Below are 20,433 nucleotides of genomic sequence, written 5' to 3'. Positions count from 1 at the left end.
TTGTGTCCAACTTTTTGTGACCCAATTTGTGTTTGATCTGTTTTCCATTATTTTACAAATGCAGAAACTGAGACAAACAGGCTTAAATGACTTGCCCAGTGTCACAATGTTAGTAAGTGTCAGAGATCCACTTTAAACCCAAAATGCCAAATCTTTCTGCCTTCTGAAGTTGGGCAATTAACATGTCAGTCCTTGGGAGTTGTAGGGTAGGAAAGGCACCTAAAGAGTTGTTTCCTTGGATTTAGCATTGGTGTACCCATTGCATAATTCAACCACAGAAATATGGGCCATGAATTTGAGAGGGATTCAAAGGGGCATGAGGGGGATTCTGCATGAAGCAGGCATAATCCTGAGGGAGATGTCATAAGAATAGTAAACAATTGCTGATAGTAGTTTATAATGGTAGCCTTTAAGCCAACATCACCATTGCTCCTACAGCCCATTCCTATCCATATATACCACTGAAGGCAACTGGGTCCAATACAACAGGCTACCTTTGTTCTAGGGTTCAAAGTTCATTGTTACCAAAAAAAAATCACTTGAAGACTCCTTTTCTCTTCTTGGTAAAGAAAAATTGCAATTTTTTGTTTTCCCAACCAGAAATTTTCCTCTCATCTCTTGCAAATAACTAACTGACCAACTAACCAAACAAGCAAATGAGATAAAAATAAATAAAAATATAACTCAGTAAGACTACCCGACACATCACTCTCAGGCTGAAAGGGTTCTATAGTTCCCCAAAGATTGGAGGGTGTTACATTTTCTCCTTTCTTCTTCTAGGGTCAAGATAGATCTTTATAATGATGTAGTATCCATTTTTTTTTTAGTGTAACCATCACAAGTTAATAAACTAAGCTTGCAGGGGCTAAATTGTACTAGTGGGCTTATAGAGGTGTGTGTGTGTGTGTGTGTGTGTGTGTGCAAATACTTCTGAATATTTTTGTCAAATATTGAATATACTAATTTGACTAAATGTTTTGGAGTATAGAGGGATGTTTGGTGACTTTTTCTAACATGACAGATTTGGATCGATTTATTTTTGTATTTTATAGTTGACATCATTGTTAAATAGAGAGATTTTAACAGTTTTTGAAGACATCCACATAGGGAAGAAAGGAGTATGTAATAAATCGAAGCAAGATGTAGGGGGAGTAAGAGCAAGAAACAAATTTGACCATTGATTTCATTTGATGATGCAACATGTCTTAAATGTATATACTTTTAACTTCAGAAATATACCACGCTTATGTCTTCCCTAAAATATAAGATGTGTGTCTTCTATTATGTAACACCTAGAACTTTGAAAAGTCATTCTTATATAAAGTTTTGGCCAAAATTTGAGTCATTGTAAAGCAAAAACCACAACACTAACAAAGATCACTATTAGAAAAACAGTACGGCCAGCTCATTGAAAAATGTTGGTTCTTTCTTGCTAAAGTGGATGCTGGATCCTTGAAAACTTTTCAGGGATGTATCAGATAGTTGGTCTTGATAGAGCCAAGAACCCATTTAGCCATTAGTATTACTTACTGAAGCATCAAGTCCCTACTGGGCGTCTGGCGCTTTGTTAAATACCATGTAAGAATAATAAAATATCAATGACCACTGATCTATTACTGTTTTCCAAGTTGGTTGCTGCCCGTGAGTTCTGCACGATGAACAAGGATGTATTGGCAGATGGTGGGTGTAAACAAAGAAAGGCAAAAGTAGTCCCTGCCCTCAGGGAGCTCAAATTCTAATGGGATAGACAATTTGTAAATATAAATATAAATTATACAAAAATATAGAGTAATCTCAGAGGAGAAGGCATGAGCACCAGCAAGGATTGGGAAATGTTACCTATAAAAGGCAGAATTGAGTTGAATCTTGAAAGAAGTCAGGAAATTAGAGGAGGTAGGAAGGAAGGAGAATATGTAAGCCACAAAGGACAACAAATGCAAAGACGTAGGACCTTAGTTTCATGAGTGAGGAATATCAAGAAGGCAAGTGGTTCTTCATCATGACATCTGTGAAAAGGAAGAAGACTGCAAAGGGACAATAGGCCTTGGTTATAAAGGACCTTAAATGACAAAAGGATGGATGTGAACCAAATACTAACAACAGCTGAGTGAAGGCTCGAATGGAATAGAACTGAGGCAGATATATTCATTAGAATGTTATGAGAAGAATCTAGGTAGAAATGATGAGATGAACAAAGGTGGTTGTTTTATCAGTGGAGAGAAGGGCATTTATATGAGAAATGTTAGAAAAGTTAGAAATAAGATTTGATAGAAAGGTACATGAAGATGATGCTGAGGTGATAAGCCTGGGTGACTTAGAGGGTGGTATCTTCAAGCTTGATAGGAAAGCTCAGACTTAGGTGAGGGGAAAATGATTCTGATTTGGATACCCTGAATTTGATATGTCTGTAAGTTATCTAATTCAAGAAAACCAGATCTAATCATTAATAGTGCCAAATGTAGAAGAAAGGTTAAGCAGATGAAAATTGAGAAAAGACCATTAGGTTTGCCAATTAAAAGATCATTGGTAACTTTTCAGAGGAGAATCCAACCTCTGCTCAGTCGTTCAATTGATTTTACCATGTCACCTGCCAATCAATAAACTCTCAACCAGTTCTCTATTTCTTCCCAGGTTCAAATATAGCATCCTCTATCTTTTAAACTCTTTCAGAACCTCCTCCTTTCTATCTCTCCAGTCTGACACTTCCTTATCTCCACTTATTCTGTTAGAGTACTCTTTGCTCTTTTTTGGACTCTAAAAGAAATTCGAATTACTTTCTCTGGTAACAGCCAGAGTTGAATCTGGAACTCTTCCTCCTCATCACTACTTCCTAGCTTCCTTGGTTTACTTCTAGTCCCTGCTAAAATCAAACATTTTGCATGAAAATTTTCACAGTCTACCTTATTTAAATGCCTTCCCTCTGAAATTAGTCTGAATGGACCTTGTCTAAAACTTGTCTGTACATAGTAGGTTGCCATTAGATTGGGAGCTCTGGAGAGCAGAGACTGCCATCCTTTGTATCTCAGTGTAGGCATTCAGGAAATGGTAGCCAATTGACTAACTGATAATTTCAATTGAGTGAAGAGGTTAAGAACCTTACTGCATCTGGTTGAGAAGAGAGGTATTGATTTAGGATGTTCTTCCCAAGGAGTTCAGCCACAAGAAAGAGGAGAACAATATATTATTTGATTCTGACAATGACAGAGGATGTATACTATCAGCTGTTACTATTTCTACAGTACTGATGAAGAATTTTTAAAAAATTTTTATAAGGCAATGGAGTTATATGACCTTGCTCAAGGTCACACAATTAAGTGTTGAATTTGAACTCAGGTCCTCCTGACTCATTCTATCCACCTAGCTGCCCCTCTGATGAAAAAATTGAGGCAGAGAGAGAGATTTTGACTTTTCCATGGTTACACTGCAAGGTAGTGTTGGAGGCAAGATTTTAGCCCAGGTATTTTCTGATGTAGACAGTTTTATTCCCCCACCCATGATATTATTTCTCTTCCAGTCCAGATATATTATTTTATAGGTACTAATCCTGCTCAGAGAAGGAATGTGACTTTTGCAAAGCCAAATGGTTAGGTGGAGAGCCAAGATTCAACCTCAGCTCCCTCCCTCCTCCCAACATATCATTTTCTGTCTTAGCACCCTGGTATATTTTTATATTTACAGTTTGTCTAGAGCCCAGTATACATGATTGCTCACCTCAGAGTGAGAAAAATGAAAACCCAAAATGCTCCTCAGCCACAAGAACCCTTGGTGGAAAGCAAGAAACAGTTCCTTGAAGGTGTGGGGGGTAATTTTCCATTTATAAGATCAGAGATGGCTGACTTGCTTTTAATGATGACAGTATTCTCCCCATGTAACCATTGCTGCAGGCGTTGCTGAAGATAGACTGCCAACGATTGGTTGTACATCTTATCCAGGAGACCGTGATTCTAACTTCAGCCGTCAAACTAGGCAAAGGCTGGAGGGAACTGGCGGAAAAGTTAGTGAGACTCACAAAGCAACAAATTGAGGCGTATGAGATCCCTCATCGAGGAAAAACTGGAGAAGTTGTCACAGAGGTAAGAATTAAATCTCCTTGAACTTTTCAGGGTTTGAGATTTCACTTGGCAAGTGATGCCCAAAATACCCAAAGCAGGAAGATGGAAAGGGTTGACCTTCTGCATTGATGAGTAGGAGGCTGCCTGCATGATGAGAACTCCAGTGGTGGCAAAAATACCTATGTCATTCACTCTCTTGGCTAAAAGTATTGAAAAACATTCTTTAAAATATGAGAGTTACCTAAAAGGACTGATGGGTTATTCTTGCTTAGCATCTCATAAATAGAATGAGAGAGACACATGGAGAGATAGAGAAAGAGAAAGACAGAGAAAAAAGAGAGACAGAGACTCACACAGAGGAATACTCTATTGGTGCCTTTCTCCCCATTATTATTGCTACTTAGCCTGGGGATAAAACACTTAGCTCCCAGGATCATCATGGGAGTTATATGTGATTTAGCACAGGGCCTGCCACAGAGTAGGTGCTTAGGAAATTCTTGTTTCATTCCTCTTTCCAAGTGGAACACCCCTTTATAACAAAATGTTGAGATGGTCAGGTAGGAGTATAGTGGTGAGAACGTTGGAGTTGAAATAAAAAGAAATCTAATTTAAAATCTTATCTTCCACATTAGGTATGTGAGCATGGACAAGTCACTTAACCTCTATCTCAGTTTTCTCTTCTGTGAAAATGGACTGATGTCCATCTAATATTACCCATCTCCCAGCACTGTTGTGAAGGTTAAATGAGATGATGTTTATTAAGTGCTATATAAGTGATATTATTAGCTAAGCAAAACAGACCAATACATTGACCACACCTGACAAGGCACACCTCATTCTGGTTTACTGTCAAGAAGAGTAAAGTATATTTTATCATTGGTTGTCTCGAGTCAAGGTTGATAAGTGCCCAATGATCAGCATTTTGCTATCTTTTAATGTTATTTACCTGGATATTATGGTGATCACTGTGTAAATTATTATGACCATGATTGCTTCCATCTATATCAGTTTTCTCTGAACTATATACATTGTCCCTTCTTTAAAGAAAGACTACAGGGGGAAAAACAAAGCAAAGCAAAACCCTGGTTTTTGTATGAGAGGACCTGGGCACATTTTCTACTCCTACCCTCTCTGCCTTTGTGGTCTATTTCCTGCCTCTGACAGTGCTGTGACCCTGGCCAAATAACTTAAATTTCCTCATGCCTCAGTTTCTTCACCTGTAAAATAAGAGGTTTGGAATAACTGGTAGTTGAGGTTACCTCCAACTCAAAATATAGATTCCTATGATCTTTTGACTTCATGATCTGAAATTTATTATCAACTTTGTTTCTGTTTGTTTGCTTTTAGTTATTTTTATTACAAGAAAAAATGTTACAAGTTATTTTATGTATGTTTGCCTCTCTCACTCTCTCTCTCACACACACACACACACACACGCACACGCATACACATATTTCCTCTGATTTTGAACTGAGTATTACCAAAAGGGTTATCATTCAGTGAAAATGGTACCAACCACATGGTATGTGATACTTAATGACTTTTCTAATAAATCATCCAGATTGAATGACTGGACTAATTTACAGCTTCAGAAACTGTGCCATTATGTGCTTCTTCACCATTTGTCATTTTTAATTTTTGACACCATTGTCAATAAGATTGTTATGAAATTAAGCTTCAGAGTTGCCAATACGCATTTCTTTCATGATGAGTAATTTGGGGTATCCTTCAATATGGCTGTTGATAGTTTGAATTTTGCCTTTTGAAAACTGCCAGTTTATTTCCTTTGCTTATTTTTGTATTGAGAAACAAATGACTTTATCTCATTTATATTCATATGTCTTTTGGGGATAGGAAAGCAATACAAATATGTTTTAAAAAACAGAATGTTTTGTGTATAATGCATAATGATCAAGCTGGTTTCCAGAGAAAAGTTGAAAAAATATATCTTCGTTTCAATTAAAAAGTGGGTGACTCTGGGTTTAGAATGTTGCATAATCTGTCAGGATCACAGGAAACCATAAACATATAGAACATATAAATACTCCATACAGAGTAGCCCATCATCCTTTTCTTTTGCCCCCACATCTTGGGAAAATCCTGAACATAAGGTTGCTAGCAGGTCAATGTCTTGACCTTCTAAAAGGATCAATTTAGTTGCTCTCAACAAAAACCATTCAAATCTTGAGAAAATGTTTTTGGAAACAAATAAATTTGTAATCTTTAATCTTTTATTAATTTTTGTTATAAATTTGTAATCTTTAATCTTTTATTAATTTTTATTATTTTTATTCAGTTGTTTTTCAGTCATATTTAAGCCTTCATAGCCCCAGTTTTGGTTTTCTTAGAAAAGATTTTGAAGTGGTTTCCCAATTCCTTCTCTCGCTCATTCGCCAAGCCCAGCACTGTAGTCATTATACCACTAAGCTGCCCTTTCATTCATTACATTAATTAAATAATGAATTCTTGAATACTTATTGATGGATCTGTGATCTCATACATGTAGGTATCCCCTCTAACAGGACAGATCTCAATGCATCTATGCCTGCACATCTTGGATGACTCTTGGCAATACCCTTCTATAAATCTTCCAAAGGGTATTCATCCCCAGTGCAAGGAAAGTCTTATCCCCTAATCCCTTGACACCACATTGCTGTCAGTTTGGTATGTGGCCTGGCCATTGTTAATCTCAACACAAAACCAATCTTTTTCTTTTCTGGTCATATGTTTTCAATTTCCTTTTTTTACATTAATACCTGTGGCCCCAAAATTCCATGGCTGTTCAATGCACTGTCTGGGCTCCATCTTCCTTGATTTCTTTTGATGTTCATTGTTTCTGTGATGATTATTGAATATCAAGGAAACAGCCTCTCTGTTCCATGATAAACATTTATCTTCCTCAATCATCTAAGAGATCTTTTCTTCAACCCTGAGGAGAAGCAAGAGATGTTTGCTCATTTTAACCTACTATACAACAAAAGAGATGCAGTGTGACTTGGTAAATAGAGCAGTTCTAGGTTTGGAGTGAAACCATGAGTTAAAACCTTGCCTCTGACACTGCCGAGTTGGACGACCCAAGTAACCTTATTGAGATACAGGTAATACACTAGTACCCACATTCTAAGTCATAGATAGACTGTGATTGACATTGATAAAGTGAAGTCCTATGTTAGATATTGTCCATACTAATGAAATCATGGTTTCTTCTCATATACAAGTGCACCAAATAAAAATCATAAACACCTCTACACAGTGAGAAAGGAGAGTCATTACATACTTTAGATTTAGATTTATTTTATGTGCATCTTGGGATTGTTAAAGAAGGAAGTCTAAGGTAGACTTCTACTGGATGCTTGGGTATAAGGATCCCAACTCCCAAGTATTCTTTTGAAATCCCCCCCTTCCCTTTTATTTTTGATCCCCAGGTCTTGATATGAAGATGATAAGCCTCTATACATGACAATCACAGTGAACTCAAAATTCTGATCATTTTAATTCAGGAATAAGTGGGATTATAACAGTTTTTTTATGGTTGTGTTAACACAATGCTGAACTGGTTGATGCTTACCTCACTTATGCCAGCACCCACTTATTAGTAGAATATCCATAATGATATTTTTGTTTTCATACTTTGGATATTCCAGTGCCCTGCACTTCCCCCTCCCCCAACCTGCCCTGAACCATTCTTACTTCTTCCCTCTCCTTGCTTCCCATGTCCAATCATTTGTCATATTCTGATTTTAGTTCTGAAATTCTCTTCAAATCTATGTCCCCTTGAGACAAATATCATTCAAGGACGTCCCCTCATTAGTTGTCACCTAAACTGTTGGAATTATTTTCTAATTAATAGCTAATTCCACCATTTAATCTTTCCCATATATCATTCACTGTTGAAAAATAATCTTCCCAAGGCACAGTTCTGTACATGTCTTTCTCCTAACTCAAAAATCTTCACTGGTTCCCCATTCCCTATAGGACAAAATAGGAAGTCCCCAGTCTGGCATTTAAAGCTTATTCCAGAGGGCAGTGAGGTGGCACAGTGCATGGAACACTGGTCCTGGAGTCAAGAGGACCTGAATGCAAATCCAGTATCAGACACTTATACATATTAGCTGTGTGACCTTGGGCAAGTCCCTTAACTCTATTATCCCATTAAAAATAAGCAAACAAAAAACATAAAAACTGATTTCGATCTACCTTTTCAACCTAATTATATGAGACCTTCTTGCTTGTCACATCCTAGCCAATTCAGATGATCCTGAACTTGCCTTTGTTGAACCACATATATTTTTTACAAGTTGCCCCCCCTGCCTGTAATGCCTTCCCTCCTCATCTTTTACCTTCTGGATCCTTCTTTCCCTCTGAGTCTCAGATCACCCACTTCTTCTGTGAGACCTTCTTTGATCCTGTCCTCATACTCCTCTACCCCACTGAAATTGTCTTCATTCTTTCTCCTTTCCTCAAGAACTTAGTATTTGGACCTGATCTTGCCTACTTTGGCTTGCACTGTGTGGTATTGTGTTTTTGTTTCTACTTTACAAATTAGGAAATGCAGGCCTAGTCAATGGCTTACTCATTGCCACTTAGTTTGTAGCTGGGAAGACCCTACCCTTTCTCTCTTCTCATCAAAGTCATAGCCAATGAGAACTTTGTTAATTTCAATGTAGGGAGCTATGGGTCACATCATTTTTTTTTTGCCACATTTTTCTGGCTGCCCTGAAGCCTATTGGCAGTTCAGCCAGCCCATTGTCTGTCAGCACAAAGGCAACCTGGAGGACTCTGCTTCTACCTATTTCTTCCCCATCCCCTCTGCTGAGTTGACACAAGAAGGAGGCCCCAGGCTAAGGTTCTTCTCCTATTTTGGAAGAGCTGACTCAGCAACTGACACTGCAGAATCCTCCAATTGCTCCCTTGCTACCTGTTAAAGAACTGAGAAAGGAGGAAACATCCCTCAGAGGCTCCATTCTCTCTTAGATGTCTTGACATCCTCTATAACCTCTACTTTTACTCCCCTCTTTTTATTCCATCCCTTCTTTCTCCCTCTTCTCTCTCCATATTACTTTCCCAAAGTCAGTAGATGGATGGGCAGGGGACAGGGAAACCTGGCTATATTTGGAGACAGGGAGAAAGAAATGGGAAGTTCCTTTTCTACAGCTCAATCTTTGATCCTGAATCAACATCTATTTTAATGAATATTTGCTTTGTCTATTATAGCGTCAAATATATTATTTGGCAAATATATTACTGACAGCTTGGTAGCTCGATGGATAGAATACCAGGCTTAGAAGCATGAAGACCTGCATTCAAATCTAGCTTTAGATACCAACTCTTTGACCCTGGGCAAGTCAAGTCAATTAATCCCTTTGCATCCATTTCCTCATCTGTAAGATGGATATAATAATAATAAATCAAATGAAATAATAATTGGAAAGTGCTAAACACAGTGTCTGACACATGAGTACCATACAATATTAGCTATTATTATCATTAGCATTCTATTATAAAATATGTTGAATGATGATGGTCCTTTCTGTTTCTTGGATGACTTTACATCTCAGAGTTAGATTTATGGTTTGTAGAAATGCAAATGAAGTCTCTAGTAAAGTTGTAGTGACTATGGGGTTTTCTAGCTATGCATAGATATATATGAGACATGAATGTAAATAGACATGTATATTTATATTCACTTATAGACATATTCAGTCCTAAAAAAGTCACCAATTCAGTCAGCAAACATTCATGAAGTATCTATTCTGGGAGAAGCCCTCAAGGATTGGATGTTGGTATTCTGACTCATTGTCATCTTGGGCTTTTGCTTTGACCTGGAAAAGGAAGAGGGAATCATTCATGAAGGTAATACTCAGACACTTTTGCTGTCTCTGTGAGTAGGACCCAACTCCTCCTCTGGGTGAAAGAGGCTCATCTTAGCAACATATCTCATTATTTCTTTGGAAAGTTTTTAAGTGTTCACTTTTTATTTAAACCATATCACCACACTGAATTTTATAAGGTGTTCTTCAGGTCTTTGGATGACATTGGGGTTGTTGTGGATGAACACATTTGGAGTGTGACTGAGCCAAATATGTCACTCAGACTCTTTCCTTTGAAGAGTTGTATTATAGAAAGCTCTGAATGTTAACCACATTTCTATGGAAGTGACTAAAAAAACACCATGGCACATTCCCAAAGGTTTTTGATATGACTTTTATTTCCTCTAGTATATGTAGGATATATGGGTGACAGGGAAGATTGCTACCTCAGGTGTAAGGGCTGCTTTCCATCTTTGGTATCTATGAACCACCCAGTTCTTACACTAGGAAGTTGTAGCATGTCTAATGACCACATTCCAGTAAACCATTTTGGCAGGTGGGTCAAACCAAGCTAAAGGAAAGCAATGAATTTAAAACTTAGGAGTGAGCAAGTGGGATGTCTTTCCCAAGGATGAGAAGACTTTCCCTAGCACAGTGGGTGGATGTAACATTTTGTCCCTATAGGTCAAGAAGAGCAGCAGAAGCAAGACCTATGGAGTACCTAGAGTTTGGGTTGGCAAAAAGGCACTAAGATCATCCCTGTATCTGAAACCATTGGCATCCATCTTGACTTTTGTCTTATTACTGAACTTCAATGACTCTAGAAGAAAATGAAGTCAAAGACTTCTCACATTTAACTCACTTAAATCCAATCTATGTGAGTCAAAAGATAGCAGCCATGCTGTTTGACCATTTTTGCCTTCATCAAAGTCCTATGCAATAGGCAAGTGATGATGCAGCCAGTGCAGTTGTACTGGGAGCCATAGTCATAACCCTGAACACAGGTGGACTGGCCATAGGGTTGCCTTCTCACTGAACTACAGAAAGAGTGGAATTTGCCAGCGCTCTGTGTGTCCAAACAGCCTTTCATAACACTGTTTATAGCACTGCTCCCTCCTGGTGTGAGGAAGAGACTAGAAAAAGTATTATAAAATTATCTGCTTCACCTACTAACACAGGTCAACTTGCCATGGCAGATTGGAATCGTACTCTGAAATACAAAAAAAAAAATGTACAAAAACTTTTTCAAAAATGATGCTGCCAGGGGTGGCTAGGTGGCGTAGTGGGAGGCTGGCTAGGTGGCGTAGTGAATAAAGCACTGGCCCTGGAGTCAGGAGTACCTGGGTTCAAATCTGGTCTCAGACACTTAATAATGACCTAGCTGTGTGGCCTTGGGCAAGCCACTTAACCCCGTTTGCCTTGCAAAAACCTAAAAAACAAAAACAAAAATGATGCTGCCTACCAATGGTCCTTGGAATAGGACAAGTATTCCAAAAAGATCTACAAGATGAACAGTTCTTGGTAGCCAAACAGCATCCCTAAGTGACACAATGATGGCAAGTAAAGACTAAATTACCAAAGTCACATTGAACCCACATTTTGTGGAGTGGATAGAGGGAAGAGGAGCACTGTGAAACTGTAATCAATACTAACCTAGTCTACAGGGGCACTCCCAAAAGGAGCAAACAATAGACCCAAAACAATGAGATTTGGTCATAGAGGAAGACATCACACCACCATCATCAGGGAAGATATTTTCATCATGATGAACCCTGATGAGGTTAAAGAAAAATTTTAAGAAGATTGGGAGACTCTTATCATCATTGTTCCAAAGGAGGACAAGTTTATAATTCTAGGTGACTTTAATGCCAGAATAGGCTCAGACTATTAGACCTGACTGGAAGTCTTTGGGAGGTTTGGAAACAGAAATAGCATCAGCACCAGTCACTTATTTCTGAAGACTTGTGTGTCTTACGCCTTTCTCATTACCAAGAATGTTTTCCATTTACCCAGGTGCAGTAAAATTTTATAAATGCACCATCACAGGAAACATTGGCATTTAATAGACTGTCATTTTAAGAAGAGATGAAGATGAAAGTGATAAAGGCAATGTGTGGTACAAAATCCTGGACTTATCCTCTCTAAGCTCAGCATTTCCATTCTACAAATGTGGCAATCCCAAGGCAAGATGACTACAAGAAGACCTAAAAGCCACAATTTAGAGCACTTCTTCAAGAGAAAACAGAGCATTGCCAACTTGAATGGAAAGCTGAGCAACAGTACAGAAGGAAAGGAATGGGAAGCTTTCAGGGACTGGTGTATAAAACCACAACTACTTATCTGGGCTGGCACACTTATAAGCATCAATATTGATTTGATAAAAATTATGGGGAAATTTTGAATCTACTAAGTGGAAAAAAATGAGCATTCCACAGGATTTATAAGCAGAATTCTTTGTCCATTCTAAGAAAGTAGTATTTAATTCTATTAAATTGCAGGGGTGGCTAAGTGGCATAGTGAATAGAGCACCAGTCCTGGAGTCAGGAGGACCTGAGTTCAAATCTGACATCAGACACTTAATAATTATCTAGCTGTGCGACCTTGGGGCAAGTCACTTAAACCCATTGCTTTGCAACCCCCCCAAAAAAACAAAAGTAAATTGCAAGTGAACCTTAGAGAGACTCAGGAGTCTTGACTCAGTTAGACAATAAATGAAATTCAGTTTTACACTGAGGGTTATAAAACAAACACTTTTATGATGTCCTGAAAGTTATTATGGGTCAAATACTATGTCACATCTCAACCACTCAATGCTGATGGAGCCAGATGATGGATTGCAATGATTAGCAATAAAGATGTGATTCTAAAAAGAGGGGATGAACACTTCCATAGTGATTTGTTTTTACAGATCATCAGCAATCAATGCTGAAGCCATTGACTGTAGACCTCAAGTTGAAATCAATCCCTCTCTAGGCAAAATTTCGACTGAAGAAGAGATTTTGAATATCATTCTGTATCTCTCATGTGGCAAAGTTCCTAGTGATGATTCTGATTTAGCTGTAATTTTCAAAGCAGTTGATCCATTGCTCATATAAAAGCTGACTGAAATTTTGGGATTACATAGCAGGAGGAGGTTATTCCCAAGGAGTTTTAGGATGCTTCCATTGTCTGTCTCTGTAAAGAAAAAAGAAAACAGTTTGACCTGTGATAATTACAGGAATGTTTCTCTGTTAGTTATTTATTACAAGCAAGATTCTTGTCAGAGACCTTCTTAATAATATGCTGATCCTTCACCTGGAAGACGATCTTCTACCTTAAGTAAGTGTGGCTTCAGAAGGAGTCAAGGAATGGTTGATATGGTGTTTACCAACTGTCAACTCCAGTGGAAGTGACAGGAACAGAACAGAGGTCTGTTTGTCAATCTAAAGAAGGCCTTTGATATAGTCAAGTCATAAGAACTTGTGGAAAATTACGTCAAAGTTTTGTTGCCCAGAAAAGTTCAATACTTACATCAGTTTCATGATGACTGGCTTGCATGGATTCTGACTGATGGATGATGCTCTCTCACTTTCCCAGTGACAACGGAATGGAGTAGGGCTGTGGGTTTCCTCCCATGCTTTTTAGCAAGATATTTTCAGTGATATTGCTGGATGTTTTCAATGAGGACAAAAAGGCATCTAGGTCAGCTACTGCATTGATGATAAATTCTTTAACTTGAAAAGGCTTCAAGCCAAGACTAAAGTAGAGAGAGAGTAGGTATCCAGCTTTTTGTCCATAGATGATCGTGCTCTCCATGCAGCCTCTGAGGCTGAGATGGATTTGGTTCTCTGCTACTTATGCTAACTTTGGCCTAACAATTAACACCAAAAAAATTCAGGTGCTCCAGCAGCCCGTACTGTACCATTCACACATGGAACCATTGGGTACAACAAATGGAGAACTTTTGAACACTGTGGATAAGGTCACTTACTTGGTAGTATACTTTCCAGGGATGTACACATATATGATGAGGGTGACACATGCATTGACAGAGCTAGCTTTAGTGCTTGAGAGACTCTGAAATGAACTGTGGGAGAGATGAGGTATTAGACTAACTACCAAACTCAAAGTCTACAGAGCCATTGTCTTGACCTCATTCCTTTTTTTGCCTGTGAAACCTGGACAGTCTACCAGCGCTGTGCCAGGAAATTGAATTGCTTCCATTTAAATTGTCTTAGGAAAGTTCTGAAGATCACCTGGCAAGATGCCATACTGTCACTGGGGTCCTTTCTCAAACCAAGCTGCCATGCATTCAAACTCTACTGCAGTGTGCAATACTACTAGACTGGTCACAGTTTGAATGTCAAATATATATTTGCTTAAAAGATTATTTAGAGAGAACTCACACAGGTAAATGCTTGCCTGAAAGTCAGAAGTACTGCAAGGACACTCTAAAGATCTCTCTGAAGAATTTTGAAATTGGTTGTGAGATATGAGAGACATTGACCTAGGACTGCCCAGCAGGGTGTGCCCATATCAAATAAGGTGCTGGGCTCTATGAGCAAAGCTGAATTTCAATAGCTCAAAAGAAACAAGAGATGTTCAAATTTAAAACCATCTCTACTCTGAATTGTACCCAACCTGTGAGAAAGCCTTGGGAATTTGTATTAGTATCCTTGCCATAGTTAGAGCCACTGAACTTTGATCCCAGCATAGTGATGTTATTTTGTTCCTTTTTGAGAATAAAGGACAACAACCAACCAATATTTATATGTGCTTGTATAATATTGTATATATGCATATATTTATAAATACACAGGTATTATATATGTGTAAATATATATGTATGTTCACAACATTATAAATATGAAATAATATACAAATGTGTATTTAGACATATAACCATGTATGGATAGATGTAAAGTGTGTGTGTGTGTGTGTGTGTGTGTGTGTGTGATTTTAAACATATTTTGCAATTTGTCCTTAGGGAGCACGTCTGAGTAAACAAGGTCACGGATCATGGAAAATCCACCTGCGTCACAGGACCACCACTGTGGTTCATGCGCTACCTTTGGTCCATCCTAGCTGAGTGTCCTCTGAGTCTCATATTGTTGGAGCTGGAAGAGACCCCAGAGGCCAACTAGTCGAACTTCTCATTTTTTGAGGCTTTTTGCAAGGCAATGGGGTTAAGTGGCTTGCCCAAGGCCACACAGCTGGGTAATCATTAAGAGTCTGAGACCACATTTGAACTCAGGTCCTCCTGACTCCAGGGCTGGTGCTCTATCCACTGTGCCACCTAGCTGTCCCTGACTTTTTCATTTTCAAAATAAGGAAAGAGAGTTTGAAAGTATTCACATGGCTTACTTGTGATCAGAAAGGCAATAAGTGGCAAAGGCGTGTGGTCTGACACAAGGTCTCCCCAACTCTCTGGGGGACTCTGGTGATGTTTGGCCTAGGAAAGTCGCCTGCCAGAACACAGAGCCCTTCATGGAGCCAGGCTAATGTCTTAACACACAAGATATCCTGCTTCTTCTTCTCAGTCCTAAGATTTCAGCCTCATCATTAATCTGATCCCTACATCTGATGAAATTACATGGATTTCTATGGGAAAGTTCAACTGACCCACAGTCTCCCCAGTCTTTTTTTGCTACTTGGGGCAGGACCCTTAGCCCTTGCTCTGGCTCATACCAACTCATACCAATCTGCAGAAGAATCTTGAATATTTTTTTTATTTCTATTAATCCTTTTCTTTGGCATCCTGGGCAGAAATGCCCCCTTTTCTCCAACACACATCCCCCATGGAAATCTAGGATGGGCAGCAAAATCTTTTAGCAACTCAGGTCATCTATTAGCACAGACATATCAGTAAGATCACAAACAACAAGAGGGAGAGAAATTTCACATAAAACCACTGCCTAGTCCTAATGAGAGAGAGAGAGAGAGAGAGAGAGAGAGAGAGAGAGAGAGAGAGAGAGAGAGAGAGAGATTTTTGAGTAACTGGGATCTTAAAGGGCTAAATTTATCATTCCTACCTACTTCCTTCATATCCTCCTTTTGCTCATCATTGTATTTTGCAATTAGTTTCCTCTTTACCTCTGCTCCTGTTAGAATCTCATCTACTCTGCTCCCCAAGGCTCTGCTCTCATTCCCCTTCTGATAAAAACACACTGGGGAAAGGAGCTTAGAGAATTTCTCCTTTTCTAATTACCTTGGAACTGCTCCCATTATACCTCACTCCAACCTACAGATGCAAATATTTTTACCTCTTGTGTGTTCTCTATGCAGAACAGAGATCTGGGTTTGATTGATTTTCTGTAAGTTCAGTAGGGGGCAGGACCTCAGTGTCCATGGTGCGATGAAAGTGGGGGGTTTCTATGCAAAGAGGGCATTTCTTTAGATTTAAAAGTCTGATTTTGTGGGATCATTGTGCTGCCTGGATATTTGAATTTCATCTTAGAAAGGATTACCTGGGCAACTCCCAGTCTCTATTAAGTTATTTAAGGCAAATCAACAAGGAAGGAATTTTCTTGGTAGGAGGGCTGCATTGCATGGTGGAAAGATCACTGGATTTACATCAAGTGATTTGGGCTCAGACATGGACTCTGATAGTTGTGCGATTGCAGGCAAGTTGCCCTTGCCCTGCCTTCCACATCATAAAATGGGGGTGAGGAGCGAGGCATTTATCCAGTGCTTTAAGGTTGTAAAACAGGGCAAACAGCTGTATAACACAAACTCTCATGTACAGTTTGATTCTAACAATCTGCGAGGTAGGGTTTTTCTTAACCCATTTGCAGATAAGATGACTCAAGTGATTTTTTCCCTCAAGACCATAGAACTAATGTGGCTGTTTAGGCAGGATTCAAACTCATGTCTTCCTGACTCCAAATCTGGACTCTTACTCCTTTACATGGTTATCTCATAATAAGGTCTGCCATCCGAACTCCCTGAGTACAATTTACTTCAACCAAGATTATTAAGGTCTTAACTGATGTCTTTCTTTATCCTTCTATCTCCATTCTCTATCCACTGGCTGGCATATTGTAGGCACTTAAATACTTATCAAGGAATTTATTCTCCCTGCTGATGGCTAGTTCTAAGTTCTAATTAGAATATGATCTGCCCTCAATCACTTTCCTCTAGTGATGGTTTCTTGTCCTTCAGCTTGACCCTCACCACCAATAAACCCAGGGCTTAGTTGCAGGTTTCACCAGACCCTGAAGCACATCTTATTGATTCTCATGAGAAAGACTAACCCTATAAGTGACTGCTCTTCTGAGGACACTGAGTCATTGGAAGTGTTGGACCAGATCTAAAGAAAGTGAAAGCATCTCTTATTGAAGCCTCTTAGTCTAACCTTTTTTATGAAGACTGGTTTCAAGTTCCCGGAAGTATAGTATTTCTGAACTAGAATGACTTGGATGCCTATTTCCCAAATTTTCCAAAAGAATATACAGTTAAAAGTCATTCACTCCATTCACTTACTGACTGCTACCAAAATCCCTATGACTTACTGATATATATGGATATATGTATGTATATATATACATATACATATATATATATATACATATATATATATATATATGTATGTATTTTTATATATTTACTGTGGCCCCACACTTCTGACCCTTGGTAACAGTCATCCCCAAACATCACAGGACTGGTCCTCAAATAATTCTTGCAAATTATGAAGAGGTCTTTGCTAAGTGATCAGAACCAGATCTTTTGTTTCTTTAACAAAGCTCTGGAAGACCCAGGGCCATCACCACATTATAAAAAGTATTAGAGTAGGAAACACTTGTCAAAGAAATGTAGGAGGTTGGACATGATGTGTTCTGAGAGATTGTACCCCCAATAAACCCCAGGTCCAAACTGGGACTCAAAAACAACAGTCTTGTCCCATTGGCATCTCTAAAACCAGACTCAAAGTGATTATCTAGCTATCCCACTACCAATGGGGAAACCATTCCACTTTTGTTCTGTTGTTTTCCCCCCTCTACCAATGTTAACTCTCCAATAGTCCATCATTTATGACTAGGTGAGAAGACTCAGCCCTTACCATATTCTACCTCTTTCCTTTCTTCCTTCAAACTTTCTTAGTGGGGGCTACCCAGAAGTCATCCTTGGTAGCTCATACAACTTGGAAAATAAAGGAGCCATTAAGGCTAATTCTTTTGGCTAGATAGAGGAGAATTTCTACATCCTCCATGCTTCACTATTTGTTTTTCCTGTATGGCCTGCAGTCCCCCATCACTGATATCTCATCTATTAAAATAGAACAAGGATCCATGAACTTTGTTGCTTTATACCCTTCAGACTTCTGTGCCCCATTTCTTCACTATAGCTGAACTTTCCATTATCTCTCCCTAAGGGAAAGTGAGGCATTTGAGAGGAGGGCTTGTTTCCTTTTTCCCTTTGTATCCCAGTACTTAGCACACATAGTCCTCACCATTACCACCCCCTCCCACCACCACCACCATTTATATAGCACCTAGTATGTATCAGTCTCTGTTTTAAGTGCTTTAAAATATCTCTTTGATTCTCACAATCCTGGACATACATTGCTTTTTTCCTCATTTTACAGTTAAAGAAACTGAGGAAAACAGAAGTGAGGTGACTTGTCTAGAGTTAGATATCAAGGAAGTGTTTGAGGCTAGACTTGAACTCTAGTCTTTCCGATTCCAGGCAGGTTGATGCTATCACGTCTGGTCAGGGAGAATTCACTACCCTGAGACAGTCCATTCCAGTTTGGCACAGATTCTTATTAAAATGGTTCTAGAAGTTTTCCAGGGATCAAAGTCAAGTTCAGAGGCCAATAATTTGCCTTCTTACCTTTGGGGTTCTGACAAGTTCTCTTCTGTGACAATAAGACAATTACAGTTGTGCTTCATTAGCTAGATATCATAAGAACATAGATGTAGAGATGGAAGGAAGTTGGAAATACATTCCCTACATTTTACGATGCAACTGAGGCCTACCAGATGTGAACATACTTAAATTACTCTGACTCCAAGTACGTTTTCCCAATGTCATGCTTCCTCCTTTAACATTTTATTCATGATTTTTAAAACTCTAAATGGATGCTGATTGCACATTGACCTCTTTGAAATGAATCCTCATCAGAGAATTTTCTTTTTGGCCTCCAGAATTTCAATATTGAGAGTTTCCTTAACTAGAAAGCAGTTGCCAGAAACGAAGACACATAGATTAAACATCTCATGCCTCCTATCAAGATAAGGTCAAAAAGGGTACATGATTTAGACATCATAGGTGATAAAATTAGCTAATTAGGGGAGCATGGAAATTTTTGTTTGTTAGATCTGTGGATAAGGGAAGGGTTTATGATCAAATAGGGGGAGAGGATAATAATATGAAGCATAATATGTACTTTTGCATATTAGAAATTTAAAATGGTTTGCACAAACAAAACCAATGGAGCTAAAATTAGAAGGAAATTAGATAACTAGTGAAGAAAAGTTTTCCAGCAAATTTATTTGTAAAAGGAAGACCTCATTTCTCAAACATATAGGAACTGAATGAAATTTATAAAAATAAGACCATTTTCCAATTTTCCAGTGATATGAACAGGCAAGTCTCAGATGAAGAAATCAAAGTAATCTATAGTCATATTAGAAAAATTTTTTTAAATCACTACTAATTAGAGAAATGAAAATTAAAGCAGCTCTGAGGTTTCACCCTCTGTAGTTAGATTGATTAACATGACAGAAAATCAAAATGATGAATGCTAAAGGGGATATGTAAAAATAGAGACTTAAATGCACTGTTGAAGGAACTCCTTCCAACTGCTGGAGAAGGATCTGGAAAGGTGTGCACTCAAATCATGCAAACCTTTTGATCTAGCAATACCACTATTAGGTATGTTTTCCAAAGATATTTTAATGAGGAGATAAAGGACCAAAATATGGAGGTGTTGTACTGGCAAAGAATTGGAAATGTTATGGGATGCTCATCAACTGGAAAATGGTGAATAACTTGTGGTATATTATTATAATGAAATAGTACTGTGTTATAAGAAATGATGAGCAAGTGGATTTCAGAAACACCTATAAAGACTTATATGAACTAATGCAAAGTGATGTGAGCCAGAACCAGGAGAACATTGTAAACATCAACAGCAATGCTATACAATGACTGACAGTCAATGACTTAATTTTTATTTTTTTGCCACATGGATAACATGGTAACATTTTGCCAGATTTCACAATTATAATTGTTATATTGCTTGGCTTCCCAGTGGGTAGGAGTGGGGCTGCAAGAAGGGAAAGAATGTGGAATTCAAAATTTTTAAAAAGTTAAATAGCTAAATAATGTTTGTTAAAAAGGATTTCTTCTCCTTTAGAGATTAATTTCTTCTGAAAAATTTTGGGCAATAGGTCCCTATCTCTCATTTATCTGAACATTTGGAAGTCTATTCTCCACAAATTTAGGATATGTTTTCTATTATCCCCAAATTTCTTTTCAATTTCTTCTCAGATTCTAGGATTGAATGCTTAGCCCCCTACCCTAAGGGGTATCCACCAAGGTATCATTTCTATTCAATTAAACAGTTCTTCTTTGTTGTGAAAAATATG

At 38.4% G+C, this 20,433-nt stretch overlaps 1 protein-coding gene across 3 annotated transcripts in view; it reads left to right on the top strand.

Moving 5' to 3' along the window:
* Positions 1-20,433, top strand: part of MACC1 (MET transcriptional regulator MACC1) — a 125,420-nt gene that overhangs the window by 46,412 nt on the left and 58,575 nt on the right. For all 3 annotated transcript variants that reach the window (XM_074195444.1, XM_074195445.1, XM_074195446.1), the window contains one exon: positions 3,885-4,073. In XM_074195444.1, the coding sequence (XP_074051545.1) occupies positions 3,885-4,073 (189 nt within the window). The remainder of the gene's footprint in view (positions 1-3,884; positions 4,074-20,433) is intronic.

The sequence above is a fragment of the Macrotis lagotis genome, chromosome 7 (genome assembly GCF_037893015.1).
Source record: "Macrotis lagotis isolate mMagLag1 chromosome 7, bilby.v1.9.chrom.fasta, whole genome shotgun sequence".
Classification (NCBI taxonomy): domain Eukaryota; kingdom Metazoa; phylum Chordata; class Mammalia; order Peramelemorphia; family Peramelidae; genus Macrotis; species Macrotis lagotis.
The sequence above is the reverse complement of the archived record's forward strand: the minus strand, read 5'-3'. Positions and strand labels throughout refer to the sequence as shown.